At 38.5% G+C, this 19,984-nt stretch overlaps 1 protein-coding gene across 3 annotated transcripts in view; it reads right to left on the reverse strand.

Moving 5' to 3' along the window:
- Positions 1 to 1,341: 1,341 nt before the first annotated feature.
- The window catches only part of mettl8 (methyltransferase 8, methylcytidine), a 59,066-nt gene continuing 40,423 nt past the window's right edge, over positions 1,342 to 19,984 (reverse strand). For all 3 annotated transcript variants that reach the window (XM_085986264.1, XM_085986265.1, XM_085986266.1), the window contains 5 exons: positions 15,518 to 15,578; positions 14,943 to 15,085; positions 6,611 to 6,717; positions 2,813 to 2,878; positions 1,342 to 1,681 (listed from right to left, as the gene is read on the reverse strand). In XM_085986264.1, coding sequence (XP_085842390.1) covers positions 1,527 to 1,681; positions 2,813 to 2,878; positions 6,611 to 6,717; positions 14,943 to 15,085; positions 15,518 to 15,578 — 532 coding nt within the window. In that variant the 3' untranslated portion in view covers positions 1,342 to 1,526. The remainder of the gene's footprint in view (positions 1,682 to 2,812; positions 2,879 to 6,610; positions 6,718 to 14,942; positions 15,086 to 15,517; positions 15,579 to 19,984) is intronic.

The following is a 19,984-nucleotide window of genomic DNA, read 5'->3' on the forward strand; positions in this document are numbered from 1 at the left end:
AAATCCAAATATACTACATCCACTGGTTCCCCTTTATCTACCCTGCTAGTTACATCCTCAAAAAACTCTAATAAATTTGTCAAACACAATTTCCTTTTCATAAAACCATGTTGACTCTGCCTAATCATGTTATGATTTTCTAAGTGCCCTGATACCACTTCCTTAACAATGGATTCCAGCATTTTTCTGATGGCTGATGTCAGGCTAACTGGCCTGTAGTCCCCTGTTTTTTCTCTTCCTCCTTTCTTGAAAGCGGGGTTACATTTGCGACCTTCCAATCCGTTGGGACCATTCTCGAATCTAGGGAATTTTGGAAGATAAAAACCAATGCATCCACTATCTCTCCAGCCACCTCTTAGAACCCTAGGATGTAGGCCGTCAGGTCTAGGGGATTTGTCGGCTTTTAGTCCCATTATTTTCTCTAGTACTTTTTCTCTACTTATATTAATTACGTTAAGTTCCTCACCCTCATTAGACCCTTGGCTCCCCACCATTTTTGGTATGCTTTGTGCATCTTCTACTGTGAAGACAGATACAAAATATTTGTTTATCGTTTCTGCCATTTCCTTATTCCCCATAATTTCTCCTGTCTCAGCCTCTGAGGGACCAACGTTTACTTTTGCTACTCTCTTCTTTTTTACATACTTGTAGAAGCTCTTACAAGCTGCTTTTATATTTCTTGCTAGTTTTCTCTCATTCTATTTTTTCCCTTTTTATCAATTTTTTGTTCAACCTTTGCTGGTTCATGAAACTCTCCCAATCCTCAGGCTTACTATTATTCTTTGCAACATTACAAGCTTCTTCTTTCAATCTAATGCTATCCTTAACTTCTTTAGTTAGCCATGGTTGGATCATTTTTCCCGTGGAGTTTTTGTTTCGCAATGGAATGTATTTTTGTTGAGAATTATGAAATATTTCTTTAAATGTTAGTCAATGCTTATCTACCTTGTAATCTATTTTTCCAATCTACCTCAGCCAACTCGCCCCTCATACCTATGTAACTGTGTAAGTTTAAAACTCTGTTTCGGACTTAGGCAAGTCACTCTCAAAATTAAGGTGAAATTCTATCATATTATGATCACTCTGCCCCAGAGGATCCTTTACTATGAGATTTCTAATTAACGCTGTTTCATTACACAATACAAGGTCTAAAATAGCCTGAGGGTTTTTAAGCTCTAACAACTCCTTTGATGCTGCTAGTCGTAATCTTAGAACAGGACTGATGGCTATATATCTGATATTTGAAGGAATACACTCTGGCATGTAGCACCTTTGAGAACTGGTTTAAATATCTTTTCAATATGTAAAAAATTGCACAGGAATATACAGCGCAAAGTCAAGTACGTTAAACAGAAACTTTAGTAGCATCTTTCAGATCCACATAAGTCAAATTGGACAGTGAAGAAACAGGGATAAAATATGACAATATACTTTAAAGGAATATAAAGAAACTAACAGAATAGTGAAACTTTTTCCACCTGGAGTATCATTGTTTAAAGGAGATCCAAAAATAAATATATTCAACCTTAATTTAAACATTTTGTAGAGGGCTTTTGGTATTTGCATTGCACCCAAATACGGTGCATTGCGATTCTCTTTTTGCGGTTAACTTGGAGCCGCCGATCCATTAAATTTTGAACTTCTTTCAAACCAGCTGAGATGAATATATTTGCAATTTCTTCTGTAAAAGAAAAATATGTTTATATAAAAATTGATTATAACAGTAAGATACATACAGTATAATTAGCAGTCGGGTTAAAATTAATTTTTGGTGCCTACTATTATTAAAATTGTGGACCAAACAAAGAACTACTGTGAATAAGAACAGAAAAGAAACCCATGTTGATATCTGATTTTCTCTCCCTCTACATACACCAATATATAGGGTCAATAAAAATTTGAAGTACATGCCACAATATTATCATTGCCAATGTTTCTCCCCTTCCTATCACCCAAGTGGCTCTTCAGCTACCATTCTGAACATTACTTTAAAAAGGATAAAGAATCAAATGTAAAAGATCTGCTTGGTCCAAAATGAACATAAAAGGGAATCCAAAGGACTTCTATAGGCATATTAACAGTAAAAGGGTTGTTCGAGTAAGGTTTTAGCTTTGTGACTTAAAATTAGAAAAAAGTTAAACCACTTTTTAACAATGGAGTTCAAACACCAGTATATAAGTAAAACACATTAGCATACAATTTATTGCCAGCAATATAGTAAGTGGGTTAACACCACTGTTAAAGTAGCGGAGCATTTTGCCTTTGTCTACTACTGTAATATTGCCAACAGTGATTTCTACTCTATTGTGTTCAATAGAATCAGCAATAACTGCATATTAAATCCTTCCACAGCTCAGACTCCAGTATTCTTTCAATGAAGTTGCAGCTAAAACATCACCTTTGCTCTGTGACTCATAGTAACATAAAGTATTCTGTTTTGAGCTAAATTTTCCCGTGAATGACATTCTTCAATCTTCACTCAAGGAGTTTTCAACATTTCAGCCAGTCACTTCTGGAGACAATGGACAGGCAGCTCACACTACCTACTGAGGGTTGTTAAAACATCCTCTGCTCATGTTAACATTACTCAAAATAGATTAATTTCACTTTTCTTATCAAATAATATATTTGTGATATAAGTAGAATATTTAATGAGAACTATATACTCAATCAGCAAGTAAGGAAGATGTTAACTCATTTGTGACCTTACCATGTGTGGGTTTTGCAGATCTCTTAATTTGTGGAATAAATTCTGTGTTACCTAACTCCCTACTGAGCATTCTAATTTAAAGTTCTCTGCTAATGTTCATACCTTTAGTGAAGAAGTAAACGCAAGTACCATCTCCTCGAACATAAAAGTTTCCAAATAAGCAGCGACCTAACAAAGAGAATTTAAATATTTACAGGTTTGAAATTAACTGAAAATATTTTGGGTAGATTTTGCACATAAATGTTTATATTCTCACAACTAAATAGCAAATTCAAAATCTTTCATATCAAGTGATCTTTTTCACTCAGTATGCATTAGTGGTCAAAGATTCCTATTAGGTAAAACAAAGTTGAGGAGGTATGAAGTAAAATGTATTCTGATAAGGATTCCTTACAATATAATTTTAAATTAGGAATGTTCCTCTGATGGCTCGGTAACAAATCCATCACTTGTTGCATACAAACCAGGAAGGACACAGTTTTGATCCTGGATCTGTGAAAAATTAGTGATCTCAGACCATACTTCTACAATTCACTTTACACTTCTAGGGTGGGAATTTTTAAAAAAAATCAGCCCGAGCTCCTGCTCCTAATTGCTACCCAGTGACCTTTGCCGGAGGGATGCATGTCACTTAAGGACTGGACTGGGTTCAACTATGTTGCCTCTGCAGTCAAATTACCTGCCCACAGCCATTGCTCAAACTCATACGTGAAGAATTGCTACTTTGGTGGGGCTACCATTAACTGTGGAGATGTGCACCAACAGGAACCAGTGCCTTGGACAGAATCATTTTATAAATTAACAGTTGGAACTCCTGCTCCCAGATGTTTAACCAAACATCTACTATATTTTTTTCAAAGCTATAGTTCTGTAGCCAGCTCTACTCTTTATGTGTGGTTCAGCAGGTATGGGCACCATGGGTTGTGCAGTCAGCCAGACCAACCAGAAAACCTAATGTTAAATCTTTGATCTGTGCTGGATTAGCCAAGGGAGTTGGTGGGAGAACTACAGTTTTCCCGTGCTATGGAGGGAAAAGAAACCAGCCATGAAATCTCTCGTAATTATTGTTCAGCCATCTCTGGAACTGCCTGTTGTGATGTGCCTTCACCGTTGTGTATAAGTTTCTCACTCAATAATTATGGCTAGTGCAGAATGCTGACTCCATGTGAAAAATCTGGAGATGGGGAAAGAGGGAAAAGTGCAAATTTTTACCAGATTGTTGATTGCTGTGGTGTCAGAAGATAGCTTTATGTATGAAACTTAAGTGACAAAGCAGAGCTAGTTAAACTACAGATTGTACATATATCGAGAAGACTGCTGATTGCTGCACCAGCTTCATTAAAAGACTACAGGCTGGATTTTGCCAATGGGGAGCTTTTGGAGGCGGGACTCCCACTTGTCGGGTTTTAGTCCCGCCTCCATCGACTTCTGGCCAACCCACGCTATTTTCCCTTGATTGAACTTGTTAATCCCGCCCAGCGGGCTTAGCAGGCCAATTAAGGGGAAGTTCGATGAGTTCTTGTATTCAAGATTCATCAAATCTTTCTTTAGCAGAAATTAGATGGTTGTTGCATTGGAGAATGTAGCAGCTATCCGTCATCCCTGCCGCGGAGATGCGAGACTCTCCACATCCCCAACGATTGAAGCCTGCAGGAAGAGACAAAGGTAAGTAAACTTTTTCTAACACTTTCCACTTACCTCACATACTCACCTCTCCAGACTTGCACCCACCACTTACCTTCAGAGCGCAATTTTGCACCCCGCAGACCCCCGGCTCGCCTTGGTGACCCCGGCGGGGTTCGCAGCCTTCGGGAAGCCCGCACTTGTGTGGGTAAAATGGGGATAATCCTCTTATCTGCCTGTTAACTACCTGTTAACAGGCAGTTAAGTGGCACTAATCCCCTTCCCGCCTCCAGGAGATGGGACCTGGTGCGGGTTGGCTACCCGCCTCCCGGGAAGATGGCATGGAGGCGGGTTGGGCACCCGCCCCCAGATTCTGCCATTTTCCCGGCAGTCCCGCCTCCAAACCCGCTTCCCCAGGGCTGGCAAGATCGCGCCATACAAGTCAGAGGGATACAGCAGTGCTTTTTCAGAGAGATGAATGAACAGCTGGTCTTGTACAAAGAGAAAATGTACCAATAAATACTGAAGATGAGTGGTACTTCCAAAGGTGTGCACACAAATCTTAAGACAAAGCATAACATTGGCCAAAAGATAAACCTACCACCACCACTCGCTGTGTCAGTACAATGACAGCAACAATTCCAAAGGTTTCACCTGCTGCAGCAACCTGAAAGGTGACGTGCATTACTGATTTCTTTAGTACTCATGAAAATAGTCTTCAAGCCAGTGCAGGCAAGCGTGAGTGCAAGAGACAGTTTGTCATTCATGGTGTTAGATTCTCTGACCTTCAAAAGGCATTGCAAGCAAAAGGATTCATTTTGGCAAAGTCAGTAAATGGTATAAAGAAAAGTGATGGTCAGACAATAAGATTATTTATAATAAGTGGTGTGCTGTCTTTCAAGGAGAAAGATGTAAAATTCAGACTTTAGATGAATGGACTTCATTTGACAACATATGAACATAAATGGCCATGGGAAGCCTTGGGTTGATTCAAGTTCACTGTTCTATGCCAGCTGAAAAACGTATTCGGCTACAAGAAGTAAAACCATATGATCTCTTACTGTTGAATGGCATCGTATGAATCATAACTGACAGCTGCAGTATCCAGAAGTTGCTTTTTCAAACACAGGTATTACTTTTGTAATCCTTGCAACAGTCATGAAAAAGTTCTGCAATTTGCTGTTGGAGCATCTGTTAGAAAAGACTTCTCAGTGCAATTCTGAGTCTAACTCTGGGACAACATCAGTGGTGAAGTGCCACTACAAATCTTAACTAGGCCGGAGAAATGGTGCCATTGAAGCAGCAGCTGGAACTTGCAACATAGGTATCTGTTTTACATTTACCTATCTCTGCTATGCCTAGCAACAATTTTCAGGCAATGGTGACATATCACTTATTGCAGCAGCAAGCTTCTTTCTTGATGAAGACCCTCTGGGGTATTGTTTTCTGAGGAGCTTTTACATTGCTGCAAAATAGACAGCTACAATTCAAGCGTTGTAAGATTTTTTGATGGTTCTTAATTAATTTATATACTGTTAAAAGTTAAACTTTGAAAGAGTGTTGTTTATGTTACTGACTAGTAGGTTTGTTTTTGATAGATTTTTTGTTAAAAACACTGGACGTGGTGTTTTATTTACTGAGTGTATGGTTACTGTGTTGTGAAAGTGGAAGGACTGTAGTTAGGGTAGTGGAGACAAAAACTCTGGAATTATTAAAGAGACAGATGCTGCGACAATAGGATTTTATGAAAGCAAAAGCCTGATGGACAAATAACTTTCCTCACTTGTACTTACCTTGGTGATCTTTGTGAATGGAAGGCTGGATGGCTGTGTGAGTGTTCTCATTCGGTCGCTTAGTCCGAGACTAGTCATTTCAGAATGTGCTGAATAATGCTTGCTGACCAAAGAGGAATTATTCTAGTTTTATAATTTTATGAGTATTATGAGTAGTAAATAAAAATGTTTTGAATCATCTAAGAATATTTATTGTGTATGTTCTCCCCCAACTTTCAGTGGGTCCCAAGCACAAATCCTTTAATACATGAAGGCAAATAGGGACCTGGATTCCCAACCAACAATATGCAAGATTGAATCCCAAAATTCTGAGATAATCCTAATGAAATTGTAGTCCAGCCTGAGTCACTACCCAGGAAAGAAAGAGAATAAAACAAAGAAAATGAACACAAAGTAGTCATGTAACTGTAAACAGCTCAAGAGACACACCTATAGGATTTTTAAAAATGTGAAATTACTATTAAAGAAAATATTTAGAGATTACCTTTCTTTAATCTAAGTTGAGACATATCATATCTACCATAATCCCGAAATAATATCATCCCTCCAGGTTTGAGTAACTTGCTCAGTCTATTTATGACCATCTGCATCCTAGAGGAATGGAAATAAATCTCAGTTAAACATGCATGAAATAAGTGATTGATAATTTAATTGCAATAGAAAGAAAGGTATTTGCATTTAAAGTATTAGCACCATCTGGTATCCAAAAAGGCCACTTGTGTGATATTTAAAGGTTGCAGTTACCCAATTTATTGCTTTGAAAAAGTTGCAAGAATATTTTTTATTATAGTGAATTTTGTTCATGCTTGCCTAAATGAAACTGCTAAAATCAACATCTGCAGTTAGCTTCTATGTTTTTTGGAGGGGGGCAAGCAGGACAGGCTACTTTTGTTCGTTTTCAAGATGTGTGCTGGAGTTTTTTGTTTTACTTCCTCTTTTTGGACCAAACAACTTTTTAAATGTCATTTATCCTGTCATAGAGTCATAGAGTTTTACAGCACAGAAAGAGGCCCTTCGGCCCATCGTGTCTGCGCCGCCCATCCATCCCTGTCCGGTCTACTCCCATTTTCCAGCATTTGGTCCATAGCCTTGTATGCAATGGCATTTCAAGTGCTCATCCAAATGCTTCTTGAATGTTGTGAGGGTTCCTGCCTCCACCACCCTTTCAGGCATTGAGTTCCACATTCCAACCACCCTCTGGGTGAAAAAGTTCCTCCTCAAATCCCCTCTAAATCTCCTGCCCCTTACCCTGAATCTATGTCCCCTTGTTATTGACCCTGTGTTCATATATAACATAAGTTTATTACCAAGAAAAGAAAAATTCTCAAGAAAACAGTACAACACAGGAATCAGCCCTAGAACTATATTAAGATGTAAATGTTTTTCTTGAGTAGAATCTCAAATGTAACACTTGGAAGATCAAAACATAGCACAAGCTACACATGGCTGCCTACACTACAGTTACTCATACACAAAAAAACGGACTTCTGAAAGTAGTGATCTTTCACTTCCTTATTACTCATAAGTAAACTAGGTTACACTGGCCGTTATCAATTATAAATTTATCCTTTGTCCATTTTTAATCTCAAATAACTGCCCGAGTCACTATCCAGGAAACAAAGAGTAAAAAACAGGAGAAAATGAACGCAACGTTCATCAGTGGGTAAAGAGGCCGTGTCAAAATAGATCAAGATCAATTTCAAACTCTCACTTTATATCTAGATAAATATCTATATCTACATTATGTAGATCTACCATGGAATTGTCACAGTGATTTGCAGAATACAGTGTTTTATGGTTTTAATGTATATTATCAGCACTACTGAAGTAATAGTTTTTTTATTACAAGGTATTGAGGGGGCTGAGAACACAGAGTGGTATGTTAGGGATTTAGGAGCAATGGGAGGTAGATATTGGGAGCAGGGAAGCATTGGAAAAAGGTGCGTGGATTACTAGGTGATGGTTTGCAGTCTTGGACCATAAGAGAAGCGGTGCGAAGGTCTGGGATGAATGGGGATAGGTCTTGGGATCCAGTGGAATGGATTGAGTTGTGGCACTGATAGGTGGGGTCTGGTATTTTTGAGGGTAAGGTGAAAGGAGAACTAAGGATGTAAGCCTTCATGAATTCTATGAAGCACCACATGTTTAACAATAGACTTTTCCCAGCACAGAGCTGGAAAGCTTGTTTTAGTTAAGTAAAATCCTTAAGTACGCTTATACTGTAATTACCAACCGTACATCAGCGATATCACTGTAAATGCACGAAGAACTTTAAATCATTAAAACACAGCTCCACATATTTTCTATATGTATAAATGTAAAACACAAGATTGATTATTCATCTGTAAAATTGTTAATATAAGAAATCCGAGCCAAAAAATTAATAACAAGGAATCATATTGGGTGTTAATTTTCACCACAAAACCTGCTGCCAGCAGCAACAGTAGATACAAGATGGAATAAAACAACCAAACAAATGTTGCAAAAAGTTAATAGAAGCACTGGAATGATATAATCTCATTTTGAGGTTCAGAGGACAGTGATAAATTTCTCAAGGTTCTCTCTCTCAATTTATAAGGATAGAATTAACTTGAACCCGCAATAAGATTTACAATCTTGTGGTTATTTCCAGGAATCTTATTATCTACAGCATATTATGCTCTTATTACAATTCTATCCTTATAATTCTGCTTTAGGACTATAAAATAAATGTTCTCATTATAATCTCTTTTTTGAATCATATTCTTCTGTAGTGATGAGACATCACACTACCCCCTCAAGTGGGTTGAAATTGTGCGGTGAGAAACAAATGGTGATTTTTGTTCTGATGATGACTGTACTTGTACAGAATCCTCAGTACTGTAAATAGGCCAAATTGGTAATATTCTCAGATGTGTATTGTTTCCTTGAATTTTACAAAGTTCCATGCAGAAAATGCATCTTAAGTCCTTTCCAGTTGTTAAGACTCCTTAGAGGTTAAAATGGGCAAATGTTGACCCTGCTACAGCTCAGTGGGTATTTTTTTTGCATGGAATGACATGCAAGGTTCCCCGAAGACATCTTCTACATTTTACTTAGAGGCAAAAGGACATATTTGAGCAGCTATAGCAACCCACAACTCTCCAGTGGAATACAACTATGGAAATACATAACTGTCATAGTGAATGCAGTGTCTGCTACTCAACACGCTTGGCGAGAAGTGCAAAAGAAAATGCATGGTCTGAAGCACAAATGTAGGTGGTCTTAGCCAAGGACAATTGCCCTACAATGGTCTTGTAGTAAAATGAATTTGGCCTCGGTTGCCTGAACTGGATTTTTGTTAACTTATAATATTGCTATAATTCTAGATTCAACATTTTTTCAACAATAAGCCAGCCGCCTGGAATTATTTCCAACAATAGTTCTTTGATGGTGGTAACTAGCTATTCTGTAGGAGGATTGTTACATACAATTTCAAACACTGTTTACCATTGAGAGATGATTCTTTGTGACACCTGAAGCTCCCGGTGTCATTCCATTCCCTTCAAACATCAGGGGACATAGCTAAGGTAGAGAATAGGGAGCCTCTTACTCTCGCATGAAAAAAGGCAGCCATTCATCTCAGGGTAGTAATTGTGATTGACAGCTGGTGGACCGAGCTCCCATCTCAGTGACTTAAAAAGGGGTGGGGGCAGGGAGAGTCGACAAAGGAACTCTCTCTCTCAGACATACAGGGTGGTCGGTGTATTTGCAACAGCAGCATGAAGCGGTATATGTTTCAAAAATCTGGTCCAGCTTTTCTTCAGAAGCTTAGCTGCAGGTGGAGAGACAATTTTCAAAAAGTTAATAAATTGCATCTTTATTTTTTTCCTGAACTGAGGAGGAAAATCAATTGTTCTTCCTGTGAAAATTGCACACTGTTCATTCATGTATTTTATATATGTAAATAAACTAGTTGATGGTTTGAATCTTCTTAAAGTGCTTTCCAGCTTGCCTTCCATAAAGAGAGGAGATGCACATGCAATATTCCAGTAGCTGGTATATGGAATAGAGGTTCTGTGTTATGATCTCTGGGTTATGCTATCAGTTATCATTGGGCAGAAAAGGGTGCATTCGATAAAAGGGTGGCGAAGCCTGCTTACAGGAGTAACAAGCAATACTGAATCTGAGAGAATATCTAGCACAAAAACTTAATGCTGACAGATTCTTTGTGTGGTTGTAAATTAAGTACCCTGTACATGAAATTATATCACAAATTATGAACAAAAATTGACGGGCAAGAAAAGACCATCTGGTCCATCAAGCCTGTCCCACAGACGCATCAGGATTAGACACCCCCTACCCACCAGCAGCCATCTAATCTCCTGGGAGCGGAAAAAACCCATGGCCAATTAGGGAAATAAATCTGGAAAATTCCTTTCCTGTACCTGGCATTTCACTAACCTTTTATAAAGGGTGATCTCCACCCAAATTAGGCACTGGCCTAGCTCTCTTTCGAAGATATGCAGAGAGTCAGCACTCACCGCACAAGCCGGCAACTTATTCCATAGGTCTACTATTAAAGAAGGACTGCCTAACATCTAACCTAGCCCTACCCTTGTGTAACTTCTATGTATAACCCCTGGTCTTCCCCAATCTATCACATTGAAATCATTTATCAGTAGGAACACAATCTAGCTCTTTAACTACTTTATAGACCTCTTTCAAATCACCCCGTAGTCTACACATCTTTTAAGTGAATAGATCCAGCTTTTTAAGCCTATCTGAGTAATTACAGTTGTTTAAGCTGGGAATCATTCTTGTCGCCCTCCTCTGAACCTTTCCAAAGTCTTTATCATCCACCATATGAAGGGACCAAAACTGAATGCCATATTCTAAAAGTAGTCTAACCAAGGTCTTGCACAAGGACAAAATGGGCATTGTTTTATATTGAACAGTCCCAATACCCTATTTGCTTTGGCTACAGCTTCCTCTAATGCAAGAGTAATAGCTCATTCAAATAGCACTGCAGCAGCTACCTGGTACTAATCACACCTTGTTGGTACAACCAAGTTTACTGTATAATGAACTCCCTGCATTACTTGTTTTCAACCTCAAGGGGTAAGCTGGCTTTAATAAAAATGGAGCAACTGGCAGTTGAAAGCAGAGCACCCGGCAGTTGAAAGCAGAGCAACCAGATGTGCATGATAGCAGAGGAGGGAATGATCGATGTAATAGAACCCCCAAAAGTTGCAAGTGAACAAGTAAAGAAGAAATGCAATCAGGATTTCTTGGCCAGTGCTCCAGACAGCACCATATTCTAAATTTTACAATAGTGATACCTTTAGCATGGCTTGTACAGTAACTGCAGAACAGCAATGCAGGCAGCAAGTGCTGTCAATCTTATAGCCTAATGGATAACATTACATGTGCACTCCTAACATCCACTTCTTTTTGTAGATACGCATAGAATAGGAGCAGGAGGCATGGCTATCCTGCAAGCAAGAGTTCACAATGCATCCAGTTTCACTAACAACTCAAGAAAGCATCATCCAGAGACACGCACTGAGGATGATTTAGACAGTGATTAACAAGAGAGAGGAACTGAAGAAAGCAACTACTCTGCAGGAGGACATTTCTTGCTCTATTCACAGTCCACACTGCAAAGGCTATAGCACAGAGGTGGACAATTATTTGGGCTGGAGGGCCACTTAACAAGTTTTGGTGAGCTGTTGAGGACCGCCCCTCAATGTTCCTCCTAAAGCGTACGGTCGCGCACCAATCGCGAGGTCCTGCACAGGCCGCTCACCAGCTGCTGCCGTTGGAAGAGATACTGCGCTTGCAGTATTGTTAAGTGGCCCTCCAGCCCAAATAATTGGCCACCCCTGAGTAAGAGCTTTTGAAACCAACCAGCTACATTTGCACTATCTTTGAAAACATACAGGGGTTACATGTTTGACTGGGCAACAGGACATTTGTCATGTTTCCGCCAGTACCCCATGCCGGTATCCATTGTTTCTTATTTTACTATCTGATTTCAAGGCTACTTCTGTACGGGGCTATTCTCAAAATGATTCAGTGTGCAAAACCCTTCATCAGCCCCAGCACAGTCCAGACGCAACAGAAGTTCCAAATAGCATGAACACTGACCCAGCGAGCAGAAATAAACCCACATCATGGTCTCCCAGCTACAGCAAGGTTGAAATGAAGAGCCCTCGATTAAGCCAGAAACAATATTGATCACAAAAATGATGGCAGACTAAACGCACTGCTCTATAAGCAATGAAGGCATGTGCAGTATCTATAATCACATGCCATTACCTGGAGTCCTTGTGCTCCGGGTCTATTCCCATGTCTAAGACGGTGATGAGAATCCCCCTGCCATCGTACTCTGGGTACCCTGGGAGAGGAAAGACGCAGCGCCAGTCTCATCGGTAAAAGAGTCATCGAGATGAGCAGCCATGACTCGACTCTAAAATGGATAGGGCATATTCCAGTATGCAGTGCATTCTGGGTACGGACATCCATCATTGGGGCTCAGAATCGTGGAACAGATCCTTTTAAGATTGGGCCATGGAGAATTGCTTTTGCGAATTGATAAATTAAACTAAATATTTCAGTGTGTTTTCCCTGGCTGCAGTTCGGGTCCGTCTCATACCCATGAGAAATGAAATTGACTAATGTGCAGCTCGAGCTCTGGCTCTGGCTCGTGTTCTTTTTCTGTCCGGTCCAGCGGACCATGACTTGGCAGGTCAGATAAGGCCCGCGGGCGTATTTTGCCCAACCCTGCTACAGCAGCTCTTATGCCACCTATTATTTAGCATGAAGCATGAAAAAAAGACAAAACAAAAGACTTCTAAAATACAGAGAGAACCGTAATAAGCTTTTCATAGCCACTTAATCTCATCAAATCGTTCATCATTTACTAATTCCAACATGGAATATCTGGAGAAGCAGCAAGAACACCAGAAAGGAAGGATAAACATCACTCCCCAAAAAGCAAATCGATCAGTACCAACACCATGCATAATTCAAACCCCAAAGTCCTTAATCAATGCAATTTCAGTGCTATCTTTAACTGTCATTAGTGCACTTCATTTTTTTGAGAACATAGTGCACATTACAGAATACTTATATGGTAGCATAAAGCTTTACTTAATCAGAGGCTTCAGATAAGAGATGAGAGCTTTGCCCTTGTGACTTCTGACAGCATGTGAACTCCTCAATTATTAGTATTACTTTCCCAACCACCCATAATTTGATATATTGCACCTGGTTTGATATTTGTTATTTTATCCGCTTTCGCCTACGCCAGCAGGAATAAAATTGTGGTTTTCTGCATGTACAAATAGTTAAACAAACACAATATAAATCTGACTTTATAGATATTCACATTTTAAGAGTCAAGTTAAAGGCATTTTTCTTTTCAAAATTGAGTTTAGGCTGATTAAAAATACAATGCAATTTATTCCATTTATTGACATTACTTTTTTTCTCCAAATCTGTATTATTTTAATAGACTTCCATGCATTTATAAAAATCTTACACAGCTACATTCTGCATATGTTTTTTTTAAAATCACGATCAATATACACATTACCATGTGTTGAATTTGAAAGTCCCTGTAAATGAGTATCATCAAAATCTCAGTATCATTGTAAAAACAATATACTGTAACTGCAGAATAGTTCATCTTGAGAACTGCTTGAGAATTGAAACATGATTAATGAAAGGTCACGCTTATTGTCGCTTTCTGGCTGTTCAAATAAAGATGACAAGAAGAAGAAACCAGTAACTATTGGTGCATTAACTGCAGAAGCTGAACATAAATAGTGAGAGTTATTTTGTTGCTGACGTACATTTATAAAGCTTAAGGAGCCTATGGCAGACAAAGGCTTTGTAACTATGGCAGGAGATTTTGTGGGTGTGCTAGCTGCCTTCTTAAATGTTTCTTTTGCCTGGCCATTGCTACTAGCAGGAGCAATAGCGCGACAATGACCAGATAAAAGCAATCTTTTAAATGAAAGCGGCAAGTCTGCTACTAGGATCCAACCATGTGGTATGGAAAAATCACTGATTAATTTGAAATCCAATAGCAGCTTTTTAGATAGATACCGTACTCAAAGCACAGAAGTGAATGCCGTGTAAATTTAATGTCAGGAATGACATTTACATTAGATTGATTACTAAGGTTTTCAATTTTAAAAGCCATTTCTTAGCACCTTTAATTGACCTTTGTGCTCGCATTGGTTTTATTATATTGATAAAGTATTATTTATTATGCTTCTGTATTTGATTTCTGGTTATGGAAAAAGATAAATACTGCAATTTTACTATGGATGGCCACGTAGTATGAGCTGCAGGTTTCCTCAAGAATCTACAGAAAGTGATGCATAAAAATAGCACTCAGATTTATTATGCTAAAAATGGTTTTGGTAATTTATAGTTTCATTTTAGATCTACTAAAATACCCTCCAATGCCCAGGCTTTGTTCTCATTCTGGCTTTTGTCCAAGTCACATAATCATTCTTTCAATTGCTGTCACACATCATCCTATATAACATACACCACAATCATTACCTTTTCATGTCTTGTTGGAAAAATATTTAAAGATATCTTCATGGGTTCTGTATCAGACTGCAAACAAATGCGTAAATGTGTGATAGAATAAATAGCTTTTAAAAAAAAAAATCTAATCAAAGACATTTTTCTGAGTATTCTCTACTTTTTGAAACAAATGTTTGTTGTGAAATGAAATTAACTTCTAGCATACAGATCCCTACCTAGTTTTGAAATGAAATAGATTCAAATGATAAGTGAGCTGAAGATATTTGTCATGGCCCTTCACCTTTACCTACCTCTCTGGGTGAATAGAAGAAAGCACAAATACAAGAAGAATGACATCAATACTTTCATCTGGAAACGGGTAGGTGGTGCCTGCTTCATCACACAGATCACGAACAAAGGCATAACATTGGGATGCATTGTACGAAGGGTGAGACTACAAAGTAATGAAGAATAAGACGTATAAAGAGTATAGCTATAACAGCTAATTAGTCAGATTTAATTGCTTGTTATTTATCAAGTCTATATTTCATTACCAAAATGTAGATACTGCAATTAGAATCCATATAATGCAAACAAATTGTACCTTTCTATGACTCCAAACATACAAATTAATTTAATCTGTTTTTCATTTAATTTAAACCTTCCCATCTATTTCCCTTTTTAAAATCAATACAAATCATATTGATTTACTTAATTTTAAAAATCAATCAATATCATTCATCGATAACCATGACCCAAATAATGTTGGTCTAAAATTCCAGTAATTTTGACTAGCTATTATTATTGTTGATATGTAAAAGCAAATTAGTAAATTTAAGCAGTTTATATAAAAGGAATTGAAAAAAAAACAAAATCAGATGTATACCTTCACCAGCTCCACTGCACGTGCTGAGAAGTCACAGCAATAAAGGAATGTACTGGGATCTCTGCAATGACGAGAGAGAACAGTATCAAATCTTTTCATTTCCTTGAACATTATTCTACAGTTATCACCTAAATGCTGAAAGATCTCATAATCCTTTTTTAAATTTAAGATATACTCATTAAGCCAATGAACAGAAAAAAATGCAGTGTAGTTTTAAAAGGCATAAAATTCCAGGTCACCATGATGTTAGTGTGATGAAGGTTTGCATCCACACTTCCCCACATGGCCAGTTACTGATTGCAGCTATGTCATCGTGGGAGATACCAAGAAGAGTCACCCTGGATCACTAATAGTGGCTGGCCATACAGCAACTTAGGTAAAGACCAGGGAAACAAGTTATCTTAGAAGGGGATAATAGTTACCCCAAAGAGATCAGCGAGAAGGGAAGGAAGGAGCAAATGGAATTTACAGATTGGCTGGTCAGGTACAAGAACAAGGAGTTGACGGAGGAGGAGTAGCATTTCTGCTGGAGGGGTACTAACTCATTTACGCAGTCTGCTCTATTAATCCTTTAACTAAATTCCCTGATGTAACGTTCAGATCTCTTTCAATATATCTGTCTTGATTTACTGCATTAACTCATATAGATGCAGCATTAAAATCTGCTCAGCGACAAGTATGCACAAACAAGGAAGCTTGGTTTATTCTTTTAAATTTGAAGGCATGATCTCACTGCATAACAATCCAGTGCTCAAGAAACAAACCACATAACATTATATTTTGTTAAAGTGAGGTATCCCCAGTCAGTCATTCTTCTTGTTGAGCAAGGAGCAGACTTTATAATAAATGAAATTCAATATACAGTAAAGCCACTCTTGTTTTGTGCTACTTAATTTTTAATAAAATGTATCTTATGATTGATTAAAGGTTATAATCCTCCTGTGATTTAGGCCAAAACCTTTTCTCCTTCGCCAGTAAATGTCAACCATGAAAAAGTGCTTATAATGTGAACGTATTAAACACAAAATAATCTTACTGCCTTTTCAGAAATTCAGTGCTGTAAACAAACAAAAACATCAGAAGCTTTATGCTGAGGCCACACATCATTCAGCAAAGGAAACTAAATAAGCGCAATCCAATTGTAGATAAAAACAATCCTGGGTCATGTTTTACAAGACAGGTACAGATTGGAAACAGGTACATAGATTGCAATTGTACAATTAAACTAATAAGGTTGTGCACCCTGAACGGGGCCAATGCACTGCACCATGGGCCGAAGAATGCAGGTTCAGGCCCATGTTTCCACACATGGGGATCTCCTATACTGCAAGGCACTTTCCCATAGGAAGAATGTAAAAATTCAGAAAGCTAAGCATTTTCCTGCCTTCAAACACAGCCACTGACAGAAGTCTATTAATAAGGCACTGTGTCTGCTAGGGCATAGTGCTTACTATGTGGAAGGAAAATACAAAATAAATATTTATACATTCAACAACCAGAATATGTTTTGTTATTCAATATTTTATCCCTAGAAAGCCATCTTGGAAAATTTAATCTCTTGTTTGAATTCAACACATCTTCACTTGTGGAAGCATCAGAGTTTACTGTACATCTAAAGATAATGAGGATTAGCAAGTACCAAAAATGCACGTGCTTCCCCCTTCGATCATTGCAGTGAAGCACCGGACCATCAGTTAGTAACCCACCTCCATTAGATGTACTTTATGCATGCAACACCAAATGGTACAGGCCTGTTATCAGTGCAACAAAAATTCACCGTGTGGGACAACTGACACTTGTGTCGGTCTTTTATATGTACATGTATATATGTGCCATTTATTTTGGGCATCAGAAGTATGACAGCTGGAATTTATATATCAGCCTTGCATTACATTGAGAAATGTAATAAAATTAGAGACTCGTTGGTAACATTTTTGATGATATTCACTTGCTTGGTGGAGATTTTTCTTTTTTGTACATTTCATCATCTAATGGTAAATGGGGATTCCAACTCTAATCTGCTATACATGATTTTTCCTATTTCTTCTTATGGGATTAAAAAATATAGTTTTCATGTTTTATCTTACTTCAAAGAGACAGTGAACTTGAGGGAACTCAGAAGCAATTGTGACACTGGAAACAGACAGCATAAATTGGAATGCAGCATAAATTTGGAGCCTGACAGGGGTGGGCGTCCTTTTTTCATTTTTTTGCAAATGTAAAATGTGAAGGCTTGACTTACTTCTTGGTCCACCAGTAATATCTGTTTGAATTCAGCAGTCCTCGAGGTTCATGGGTTGTTCTTTGTGCTGCTATTTGTGGCCACCAACAACAGCACAGAGGACAAACCTCAAAGACATGGAGTTCAAACAAGTAAAACCAGTGGAGCCAGAAGAGGCAGCCAACATCATGAAACAGAAAGCAAAATACCACAAATGCCAGAAATCAAACAAAAACTGAAAATGCTGGAAACACTCAGCAGGTGAGGCAGCATCCGAGGAGAGAACAGACAAGTTAACCTTTTATAAGACATGATTCAGGTGTGGACCCTTTGTGCGACAGCAGAATCTACTTTGGAGCAGGAGCAATTTTCTGCCAAGGGCAAGCAGTAAGCAAGTTCAGAGCGAGAGAGCAGCGAACAACATTGCCAACATTTTTCCAATTGAGATACTTTCTTTTACCCCTGCCCTTTGTTTGTGTCCTCCAACCATTTCTCTATCCATGTAGTCACATTTCTCTTAATTCCATGTAGCATTAGCTTTGCCATAAGTCTGTTACGTAGTATGTTATGAAATGCATTTTGAAATTCCATAGAAACCACATCAACAGCATTTTCTTTATCTATCCTTTTATTTTTTTCAAGGAATATTATTAGGTTGATCAAGTGTGACCTGCCGTTTAGAAATCCATACTGACTTGGCCCTGATTAACTTATGTTTCTCCAACTGTTTAGTAATTTTATCCTGTATTATGGACTCCAGCAGTTTACCAGCAACTGAAGAAAGACTAAGTGGCCTATAATTAACTGGCTTATCCCAGTTTCCTTTTTTAAAGGGGGTGAAGTGGGAGGCAAAGGTCATATTTGCCATCCTCCAGCACAATTTTCATTCTTCACCACAGAACGAACCATGTAATTAATGGTACCAAATTGCCTTTTGATGAGTGCAAGAATGAAAGAAAATTAGCACAAGTGGGTCTATTCCAAATCATTTAACCGTGTTTGTTAATTGTTCCACTGAGAATTGGAAGTGATTTGCATACACACATTTTGCTTTTGTTCCCTGTGATGTTAAGTACATTTTTCGTAGATAAATGTTTTCATACACGAAGTTATGGCTAATCATTAAGTGAAGTAATATTTGAATACCTGTTAATACAGTAGTTTACATTGCCGTAACATACTATTATGAATAAAACAATATTGAATTCTATGGCCCATATTTTGCGGTCAGCAGCAAATTGATGATGCTCGCCACTGACCTCGAAGAAAGCTGCTCACAAAGATTTAGCGATCTCTGTGGCATCGATTTCACCTCTCCTTACGTTAATTTGAATCTGACGCCAAGTCTGGGGGATCTCCAGCAATGTCACCAAGCTGGCTAAGCAGCCAATCACATTGAAGATTGAGGGGATTTGAGGAAAAACTTTTTCACCCAGAGGGTGGTTGAAATCTGGAACTCACTGCCTGAAAGGGTGGTAGAGGCAGGAACCCTCACAACATTCAAGAAGCATTTAGATGAGCACTTGAAACGCCATAACATACAAGGCTACGGACCAAGTGCTGGAAAATGGGATTAGAATAGACAGGGCTTGATGGCCGGCGCAGACAAGATGGGCCGAAGAGCCTCTTTCTGTGCTGTATAACTCTATGACTCTATGGAAATTCTCACAGACCGCAAACCAGGAAGTAAAAAGCAGGTTTTATCCTTTGCTTTTTAATCATTTTACAGAGTGTGAAATAAAGATTGGGCCATACATATGGGATTAAGCTAGAAGCTTAAATATCATAAACAAACTTTATTAAAAATAAAAATTATTAAAAAACCATGGAATTTTTATCATAATGGAAAAGTCTGACATTCCGCAATTATAAAATTAGTTTTTCAGGGCCAGAACGGTTGTTCAGCAGTCAGTACGCCATTAAAAACCCAGTTACACCATTTTCAACAAGGCTTAATCATAGAAAGTTACAGCACGGAAAGAGGCCATTTCGGCCCATCGTGTCCGTGCCGGCCAACAAAGAGCTTTCCAGCCTAATACCACTTCCCAGCTCTTGGCCCGTAGCCCTGCAGGTTACAGCATCCCAAGTGCACATCCAAGTACTTTTTAAATGTGGTTAGGGTTTCTGCCTCTACCACCCTTTCAGGCAGTGAGTTCCAGGCCCCCACAACCCTCTGGGTGAAGAAATTTCCCCTCAAATCCCCTCTAAACCTTCCACCAATTACTTTAAATCTGTGCCCCCTGGTT

Source organism: Somniosus microcephalus, chromosome 4, assembly GCF_052327205.1.
Source record: "Somniosus microcephalus isolate GS21.2 chromosome 4, FLI_Smic_1.0, whole genome shotgun sequence".
In the NCBI taxonomy this organism is placed as follows: Eukaryota; Metazoa; Chordata; class Chondrichthyes; order Squaliformes; family Somniosidae; genus Somniosus; species Somniosus microcephalus.